The sequence below is a fragment of the Opisthorchis viverrini genome (genome assembly GCF_000715545.1).
Source record: "Opisthorchis viverrini unplaced genomic scaffold opera_v5_283, whole genome shotgun sequence".
In the NCBI taxonomy this organism is placed as follows: domain Eukaryota; kingdom Metazoa; phylum Platyhelminthes; class Trematoda; order Opisthorchiida; family Opisthorchiidae; genus Opisthorchis; species Opisthorchis viverrini.
Window position 1 is genome coordinate 651,171 of NW_008751942.1, and position 10,824 is coordinate 661,994.

The window sequence follows — 10,824 nt, forward strand, 5'->3', positions numbered from 1 at the left end:
AACCGGACTGTTGAATAGATCTAGCGCACATCAACATAGCAGTCCTCCTATCGAACTCAAGTTCGTTTCTATCATGAATGCATCATTTCATGTTTGTTCACCATGGAATCTAGATTCTTCATGTACTAAAGTTCAAAAAATGGCTCTTCGGTCACCACTACGGAAGCTCTAGTTCAACTGCACCTGGTGAACGCTAGCCCATGATACATTTTTTGGGGACGCGGTTTATCTACTACTGTCTGAAGTTTGTTTCATAAATCGACATGTGTGTGAGCCTCAGGAGCATAGAAGCACAAACTTAGATGTGAGATCACTGGATTAGGAGGGCTTCCCCAACATTGTAGACAATTTATAATCAATAATTGTTCAGCCGTAACACCCCTTCGGTGCCTAGCCAAGGAGCTACCTAAATGAAGCATGAGGGTTGAAGTACTGCTAGGTTGCCGAAGCCTAGACAGCAGCAGTCGAAATGTCGGTTGGGCTCGAACCACAAACTTCCAGGCAGCAACCACTGAGCTACCAGATGATAAAATCGCCTGTATTTTGTTTGTGTGGATGCGAATAGGGATTTGAAAGATTCGGGTAGGGAAACAAAGCTAAGTGTTAAGCGACTGGGCGAGATATTCTGGGTGACGGTCAGAAGAATGAAGGTTAATGTTAATGGGTACCAAAAAGCCTATCAAACCCAACTGATGACTGTCGAAGTGTTCAATAAGATATGCGGACATTCGCACACTAATTGCAATTTTCACCGTAGAGGGACCCTTCCTTCCAAACCGACACAATACGTATTTTTTAAATTGGTGTAATATTTAGATGGAGTATTCCAACAAAATATTTGGCGCATACTGCGTGATGTGAGGCAATAAAAGATAGGGAAGCAGAAAGGCATGGAAATCAGCGGTTCAAAAACAAACCAATACGCACACAAAACAATAGATTTTGTGAAACTAAGGCGGTCTGCCAAAAGGGTATGAGACCATCGTTAGATGCAGACTAGTCCAGAAAAGATACTCTAAGATAGTCACGTCGGTGGTGAACACGATGCGTATAAAAATTGCGGCGACCAAGCCAGTCACATCGGACACATTTCTCAGAATTGGAACAGGGAATAGACCGGAACATGGGCACTTTCTAATAAGCTTTTACCGGGCAAGTCAACCAGTTCCATAATAACAACAGCCGCTACAGGGATAGCACCAGCCCTGTGAACTAAATCCACACAAGCTTTCAAACTCCCTCCGGTGGCAAGCAGATCATCCAACAGAAGCACTCGATCATCCCGTTTCAGGGCATCACGTTGTATTTCAAGTGTGGCCTAAAATAGGTTGTAAAACATTTCTGTATTAGTGTGGTAAGAAGAACAAGATAAGGCGGGTCTTGAAATGTCCCGTAAAACAAAAAAGACGAATAAGACATTAACTTAGGTTGGTGCCAAAAAAGAGATGCTCCTACTCCGCAGCAGACAAATCCCGAAGTTCTGACGGTGTACTCGTCGTCGATCCTGTATCATCTTGGTCAATAGGTCAACAACACAGTTCACCATTAGTGTACGAAGCCACTGGAGGACGGAACAACTGACTGAAGACTATATAGTAGGATTCTTGGTAAGAGTTGTAGGGATCATGTGCGTTGTTTAAGGCAGTTGACGCATTTAGAATGGCGTGTCAGAATCTATTGTAGTTTCGCGGCTTATTTATTTACCACAGCCTCTATTCACGCGACTTCCATAAAAACTGGACCAATATGTGTTGAGAAGTAGGAAAAACAATAAAAAAACGGCACCGGTCGTGGCATGGAAGCAAGTGGAGTCAACGGCGTTCATTCACATTTGCAAAAACCTTTGATGCGAACTCTACGTACGGAAACATTTTGTCCAACTATGTAGTCTCCCATTTGAGGACAGGATAAAATTTTAGCGGACCTACTGCATGTCAATTGACGCGTCACTTTTCGTGTCAAGTCATGGCGACATTTCTAGTAGTCCCACAACCACCACTGCCTTGCGGCTAGACTTTTAAATCAATGCTTTGGTTGAACACCATAAGCATTCTCTTGTCCACGTATGAATGTCTTGACAGTACCTCAATCCACATATAACTGCACAAAGGCTAGTAATTTCATACTACATCGGCCATCGCATGGTGACACCAGTCGGGCCCCTTTGCTTGCAGCGTACATTAGGGCGGGTAAACAAAAATACACTACTACTGATACCTTCCGTCCTTTAGCATTGTTGTCTCAGCACTTTTCCAGTCCTATTTTTGTGGACCCCAGTCGAAGAGATATCAGTGTTACACCCAAGGGTTGACAGAATGTCACCGCTCATATCTGCCGCTTCGCGTTCCCTCCTCAGGCCTCATCCCCTTATTTTCATCGCAATTGATATGCCAACTCTTGAGCGAACCGTCCAATAAGCTACTTGACACTAACAACAGGTAAAAGCAGCGCTTCCGAAATTAGAAAAAAATCCAGTTAGGGTAAATAAACTTACCGCAATTTCGTTATCTAGAAGCTATCATCTACGCACCCGAGGCAGTCCTGCATCTACTGCAATGGATTACTTCGGCGTTGGTAGAGTTCTTAGCTCCAAAACTGAGGCACCCTGACAGCATCTAAGGCCTTGTGCTCCCTTCGAGTGGCATAACAGCTGAACATCAACTGTAACAGCTTAACGATTAGACTGTAGCTTCCTTGAAAGGATCCCAATAAACAGCCATATTTGCGTCACTCATTCATCAACTAGTATAAGAACCCACACTAGTCAAAAGGATATTCGTTCCCTATTAGTGACAGCACCAAGCCTGGTCTTTTACCTTGTTGTGAGATAATACCTTCACACACTGCTATGAAGCGATTGGCTGATATGTTCGTAAACACTCTGATCTTGACCCGATGCATGGTACCAGCTGTTTCTGATCAGTTAGTCCTAGCGCGAGAAGGGAAAGAGAACGAGCAAGTTTACTGATGCTCTGTTTATGCTTCCGGTACACAAACCAACTGAAAGCTACCACCTTAAAAATGCGAAGGTAGAAGTAGACCCACCAGCCAACACACTGCAGTAATAGCATTATTAGGTAGTCTAGAAGTAAAGCCGTGCGACAGAGGTGCGAACAAAATCGACTGTTCCTTTCAGACAGCAGGGACGCACTGCAAAAGCGCCAGTACTAACGGCAGCACAAACTGATCACTCCGTGACCTCCAGGAAATTAGTTGGTACCACCAGCCCGGGACAGCATCGAACGCATCTGTTTTGCGCAACAATACCAGAAGTGAGACATGTCTTCTTTTCTGCGCATGACCCCGTAGCCAAGTCGGCGATCCTCCGCCCCCAAGACCCGAAACCACTGTCTTGTGGACCAGACTTCAGAGTCAAAAACTCACACCCCTGCAATTAATCGCTCATCGACCCTCACCTACAATTTAAATAATCCAGTTTTCAACCTAAACGCAGTTCTACCTAGGATAAAGACCAGCAAAACAAAAAAACAAACCCTTAACGTACTTGAGACTTGGTCGATATTGCAGATCCCAATGTCCGTACTCAATGAGGAATCAGGAAACAAATACCACTTGTTGAAACATTGTTTTTTCCCTGCCTATCATTTAGTGTCATCGGAAGTTGCATTCAACACTGTGACTAAGTTACGCAACTCAAATTTGACTTCTCGGGTATCTGACGGTCTTCGCGGTCTCCATGACCTAAGAGTTGCATTTAGCCGCGTGGATGAAAGCATTTCACTACACTAGACTTTGAATGACAGTCATTCATGCGCAATACACTCAATGAAAGTGCAATCCAAACTACTTCAGGAGCCATAGATGTGACTACAAGGCACAGAAGACAAGGAAAAGTTCGGCGCTTGACTATTAGTGTGCACGACATAGTGTCCGGGTCCGGTGGGAAAATCGGATTAGTGATGCTAAGGACCACCAAATGGATTCCATAAGGAACTCTCTTTGGGTCGTTTGTTTCGGCCTGTTTACAAGAGCAATAAGCTTTAGCCTATACATTCCATTTGATTAAAGCGTTTCCTGCTGGATTACTAAAGAATTTCGATAAAAATTGTTGGGACAAAAAGGTATAATCTACTTTAGTTTGCTGTTTTACTCGTTTCTCAGATAAACGTTTGATCAGCATCATCAGTCCTAAGTGCTGGGCCTACAAGGAGAGAGTTATTAATGGGGTAGGGAGAGGAGGGAAAGCATGTGAAGGAGTAAGAAAGGAGGCGTCGGCAGTAGCCTGTTTTCGCTTACCTGCCCTGCTGTATGCAGCAAATAAGGCGACCCGGCTGATGGCACCACGCGACGGCCGATGTGGCATGAGTTTATTTGTATATGTGCAATTCACGGTTGTACGTGGGCTGGGATACTGCCAGGGCGCCCATACCTAGACAGGAGGGCGATTAGGGTCCTCAACCAAAGCCTTTGGCTCAAAAGCCTAACCGCAAGGCAGCGGCGTTTGGCGGGAAATGCAAATGCATTACCATTTCTACGGAACAAGTCGCCACATGTTCCAACCCCCAACCTGGAGGACCAGGAGACTGTGTTCGTCAGACCTCTAACCACTGACCAACCTGGTATGAGAGACTCTGTGAGTGTCGCGGGACACTCTCCAGTATAGCTCAATGGATCGCTGAGATGCGCAAACCGTCACACCACGGTAAGGTCCAGTCTCTTCGTGACGGATACAAAGGAGGAACTCTGTATTCAGCTCCCGCACTAAAAAGTTGAGTTCAGATTTCTCGGAAAACCAAAGAAGAATGAATCGCTGAGGATTTCCTGCAAGAGAAAACAACCATCCGATGTTTTTCGATATTATGTGACTACGTACCAAGTTTAAACTACCCAAGGAAGCTGTTTTTATTGATAACATTAACCCAGTGTGGTTTACATAACAGGCAGGAATGACGGGATCCATCCTGTTATCCGACGTATGGGCATCGAGCGAAGTGATGCCATCATATTAAAGTCTTTTGAGCATTCTGATTTTATACTCGGACTCATCAAAAGCAGTCGAAAAGAAAAAAAACACCCATGTATGTTTCAGTCTTTCCAATACGAATACAGAAGTTGATAAGATGTTAAAGAATAGTTATGGACGAAAGACTTCAAAATTTCTAGCATAGTCCCCCCCCCAAAAAAAAAACGTTCACCTTTAAGATGATTAGTCATGTTATTATCCAACCTGAGTACAAGCGCGCAAATGATTACCAGGAGAGTTGGTCAAAAGGATAGAACTCTAAAGAGGGGCGGTGACTGTGCCACTAAAGTATTCAGCACATCACTTCACTGAACCATAGTTCGACAAGTTTTCCTTATTTTAGCAAAAATAAAGGACAAGGAGGGCATGTATCAGCTCGTTGGAGAAAAATATAATGCGCGGAAACAATTGTAAGATGTAGCTACCTTCCCGAAAAAGTCACTTTCGAAACCGACTTTTACACCCTAGAGAGGATCGGGCAATTTGTCTTTTTAATACGCGGCTGACGGCCCAGCAGAATGGACAGTTTGTTAAAAAGCGGAGCTAGAAAGGATCAGCAAAACCGAGTGTACGACGTCCGGTTTGATTACAAAGCAAGATAATTCGATGATTAAAGTTGAGTCGCCAGCAAGAGGGACAGTTGTAAGTCAAGATTCACGGAAAACAAGTAAAAACTAACAGCTATAAGTTTAAGCACAGTTAACTTGCATCTGACAAATAACTAGAAGGAACAAACTATTGGCGTAAGCTAACATATACGTACCTTTCCATATTCGAGATCATATGAAGCGGAATGACACGGCCCAGGAAGTTTGCCGGCCTTTCGAGCCGGAATAAAGGCACAGTTGAGACCTGCCGAGATGAAGGGACCAAAAAGGAAACCACGGGCGTCTAGCCCAACTACAGCGTCAACCTCGAGAGATGGTGAGTTACAATGAAACCAAGAGAACTACCTTGTGAGTTCGGCTCACTTTCTCTTGGATGAAGGAGAGCAGTTCCGAAAACAATTTTTCACGTAACCGAGCATCGCGAAACACCCCAAATATATCCCTGTTGTAATTGATATGTAGAGGTAATGGGATCGCGAGTCAGTACCTGAAAAGCACACCCTTCACGGGAAAATCTGGATAAACTCTGATGGCAGCCTTTATTTCCTCCAAATGCTTGTCTCCTTTCGGTGCTGTCATAGCTAGCTAAATAAACACATGGATGAATAGATAAACGTGACGATCGAACGGTCATCGGTTATCCAGAGGAAAAAATCCCCGAATAGAAAATACGCGGCAAGGGCTAGTTTTAGTGGACTAATCAATCACTCAACGTCAGCTATAAACCGTGTACCATAGGCACATTGATTCTACCTGCTAGAGTTTCGATCACTGGAGAATGGGAGGGTGCGGGAGATACGGCCAAGCCTTGGGGGTGGTGGCATGTTCAGTCATTTCGGGAATTGGGTAGCTACGCATTGAAGGCGATAGGTTTCATACAACAGTGCCATTGACTGCGCGATTGGGTTATTTCTGTCAGTGTCATCAAGCATTGCTGAGGTGAGTCCCCAGGTTCCCATCCAGGGAGGACGCAGTTGTCGACCCGACTAAGTTTAATGGCTAGTGTTTTCATACTTCGTTGCCAAGCCATACACTGTCCATCTCTCGCTCGCTTCAACTCAATACAGGGCTGGGCGAAAAGAGCCCTGCGATGCAGATAGTCTTCTGGTATGCGAAGCACATGTCCTAAACAGCGAAACCAGAGAATTGAGTAATCCGTCCTAAGGCCGTCTGGTGTACTTCAGCATTACTAGTCCGATGTACCCACTAGATCTGACCAAGTATTCTGAGAAACCGATGGTCAAACACTGACATGTTTCGTACATAACTTGTGCGTAGAGGCCAAGTTTCTGATTCACAAAACAGTACGGATCTTACTGCCGCAGTGTGAACTCTGCTCTTGACAGACAAACTGAAGTCACATCTGCGCCACAGGCGTCGGTGATTGGCAAAAGCTGCTTTGGCTTTCCCTATCCGAGAGGTAATCTCATCTCCAGCCAGTACACCGGAACTTATACGGCTGCCCAGATAAACAAATTTATCTACCACATCGATTGGCTCGTCTGCAAGCATGAGGTTTAGGTTTGGTCCTATCCAGCCTTATAGCAGTACTTTACGCTTTCCAGGTGTGAAACGCATGTCAAATAGTGCGGCAAAGTTACTTAGATTATTTAAAATGGTTTGCATTTTTGAAGGAGCTGAACCAAGGAGAGCAATATCATCCGCATGCTAATGTTTGACGTAACGTCCCGGGAGCATTCGAACTTCTGAGGTTTCGGAGGCAGGCACAAAAATTTCAAGCACATCAATAACAAAGTTGAAGAGCAAAGGTGAGAGGGGACAACCTGGTCTTACACTACTGGAAGTGGTGAACTCAGGTGAAAGCTTGTCGTATACTAGTACAACAAAACAAAATGAATAAATCGTTCAACTGTAGCACCCTTTCGGTGCCTAGCTGCCATGCCACACGAAGGAGGCACGAGGGCTGGGATGCTGCCAGGTCGCCCAAGCCTAAACAGGGGAAGTCGAGTGGCAGAGGTCGGGTTCGAACCACAGACCTTCCGGTCAGTAAATTCGCGCTCTAACCACTCGGTCCATCTCGCCCCCATATACTAGTACGGAGGAGCTCGCGTACAGTGCCCTCATAGGAGATAAAAATTTGGAATGGACACCTTTGACCGCCAGACATTATCAAAGTTTCTGACGATGGGCAGAATCAAGAGAAGCTTTCAAATAAAGAAAAACGACTAATGTGGGATGTTTGAAAGAGTGGCGCTGTTCAAGAATTAATCTCAAGGCGAAGATATGCTCCATGCATCCTCAACCAGGGCGGAACCCTGGTCTGATTCTCACGAAGCTGTCTCCCCCAATAATTCATCAACCTGCACAAAATAATGTCTCATGACTTCCCCTGTCTGGGCTTGGGCAACCTGACAGTATCCAAGCTCTCGTTTTTCTTTCGATTGGCATGGCGTCTAGCCACCGAAGGGGTGTTACAGCCTTACTGGATATGGTCCACACAACACAACCTATCACTTCCTGGAAAATTTTCGGCGAAAGGCCGTCGGAATTGCGGCGATAGATTAAAACTAAAGCTTAACCGAATGAGGAACAACCAGAGTCTAAATCCCTAAACATATGTCTCTGTAGCTAGCATGGCCCAAAGACCTGTGGATATTTCATTTCAATTCTGCTTAAGATTTGACTGTATCGCGTCTCCGATATCGAGCCTGAGTAAGTTCGTAACCAGTGTAAAAGTGTTGATTTGAGTTGAGGGAAGCAAGTGAGATACGAATTTCATAAAGCCCAAATGGTAAGCAGCAGGCATCTCTTGAGATGCAGCTGGAGTTGACCCGCAAAAGGACGCAGCATGCAATCACAGGGCACGCGTTAAAGGGGACCGACTAATTTGAAAGACAATCACGGTCCAAATAGATTAATGACCAGCGGTAGTGCTAGCAACTGCGATACAAGCCTAGATAGGAATACAATTATCAGGACAAACATTTACTGAGTTGTGAGTTTGTTCCCGTTTTTTCAGCGTCTTTAGTTGGACACTTAGTTCTGCATCCCGCAGGGACAATTCGGAGATAAGCACCACCGCGTAATGACCCAGAAACATTGGGGAGTTTTCTCACGAAAAGGTGACAGGTTTCATCAGAATCTAGAAGAGGCAGCGTTATGCAAATACGAAGCCGCAGCTCGTAATCGGTCCGGGATCGAGGTCCTAGAAACACGCGACGAATGGTAGGTCGGAAAAGATCTCCAGGCCTGAGAGAAGCGGGTGTGTGCTTTGCACCTACAAAGTCATGCTCCATAACGCAAGATCTATGAGCATATCAACTGCCACAGGAGAAACAGTAAGTTTTTGCCAGATATACAAGAATCGGTAGCTGCGAAAGAAAGTTCATCCTCCAGGTCGGCTGCCGGTCTGGTCCTCCCAAGTTAGTATTTTCAGCAGAAAAAACAGAGGTCTATGGATGTCAAAATATTGAAGAACCCGTTAATCAAGGTTCGTGCTTAACATTCTGGAATAAGGTGAAAATGCTGGCGAATCCACAAATGGTTCGCACGAACGGCCTGCTACAGACTGATGACAGAACACCTGTGTACAAGGTTGATTATGCCGATAGTGACGGCGTTTGATTTGGGAAAATTAGCGCAAAATTTTAGGTCTAAACCAACTGACATTGGGCCGCTTCAATAAAAGCGAGCAAACGAAGACTATCTGATCAAATTTGTAAGATTCGGGCATGCACAGAAGCGCCGTGCTGAATCATATACAATTCACATGATGCTCTCGTGGGTTAACAGTTCTCATATTGCTGAGGTACCGTCATTTGGTAGACCCTACTTCATCCGATTCCAGCACGAGAGACCGCAAGTGATATGAAAATTCAGTCCCAAGATCAGGCGTGAATCATGCACAGGGTGCAACATACGCACGCGCTAGCAGCAAGACATACATGGTATTCACATCATTCAGAGCTTACAGTGTGTTGACGTCAACACGTTAACCCGAACTCACTCCAAAACACGTTGAAAATTGCGATGGCTCCCGAACGCGCCAACGACAGTCGAGATTCTGTGAAAACTAGAAAACGATTGGATCCGCATTCCGTACCAGTTCGCTCTGATGCTGGAGCGATCAGTGAACAGTCCCTTGACCAATCAGCTTCTTATTCTACTCGCTGCAGGCCCTGTGTGTGGTAAGGCGACCGGTTAGGAAGGGTGTGAATGCCTCTGCAGAAGATATGCATCCCTCGCACGGGAGCGTACACATAGTCCTTGCGTTCGTGCTCTATAGTATGGAATTTTGACGGAAATAAAACCATACAGACCAGCCACCATCCCTGCTGGATTGGGCTAACACCAGCAAAAGACACTTCGTTTATCAAGTATTAAGGCTTCACTGGGACATAGTAATCACTGTATACTGACCTTTTCTTTCATCTGCTACTGGGTCAGCAACCCGGAATCTCAAACATGGATTCGATAATTCTGCTGCACAGTCTTCTCAGAAACGCACATCTTCCTCGATCAAAACAAACTGGAACCAGCTTCAGTAGAGGAGACATACAGGACCATTACCCGAAAAATTCACGAGGCTGAAGCGGTGTTCGTTCCAGAAACAAATGTGCAGTCGAACGGACCAGAAGCTACCCAAAAGGATTTGGTATTTTCTGGAAATGAAATCCCAAATATTCTTCGAAAAATAACTACAGGAGACGTAAAATGAGCTGTCTTTCCGAAAATATGCGGAACCGCCAAAAATCAGAAATCCGCTAATCGCATACATGAAAACGGAAGACGGTACTAGACCTCGCCACGAAAAACAAAAATGCACCGTTTAAGTACATGAGCCACCACCGAAGAAACGAGCCAACCGACTTCCCCTTCAGGAACGGCTGCATGGAACCCACGGGTCACAACATTAAGGACTGACATTGAATACAAAAGCATTGAATCTAGTCCCACATACACGCTGTTCCATAAACTCGAGCTTTACGGGATTGAAGAAGTTCTATGCTAGACTTGGTTGTCTCAATCCGATAGAACATTCTGGGTGAGAGTGGACTCGACCTACAGTTGTTCGGCACTGGTCTCCATTCAAGAACATTCTGAGAGTGGACTCGACCTACAGTTGTTCGGCACTGGTCTCCATTCGAATTCCTCAAGGCTCTGCTTAGGGACCACTTCTGTCTGTTGTCTATGCCGACGATCTTCCAAATGTGTCCAGGGAGTCCAAAACCACCACCCTTTGAATGCATTTAGACGCTGCGAAACAGTGGT

The 10,824-nt window shown here is 45.3% G+C and overlaps 1 protein-coding gene across 1 annotated transcript; it reads right to left on the reverse strand.

Moving 5' to 3' along the window:
- Positions 1 to 798: 798 nt before the first annotated feature.
- T265_09546 (hypothetical protein) lies at positions 799 to 6,171 on the reverse strand (the record flags this gene model as incomplete). The annotated part of the gene is made up of 4 exons (XM_009175650.1): positions 799 to 1,318; positions 5,748 to 5,897; positions 5,938 to 6,034; positions 6,080 to 6,171. 4 exons carry the CDS (start codon positions 6,169 to 6,171, stop codon positions 1,094 to 1,096), a joined length of 564 nt encoding a protein of 187 aa, XP_009173914.1.
- Between the last annotated feature and the right edge of the window lie 4,653 nt (positions 6,172 to 10,824).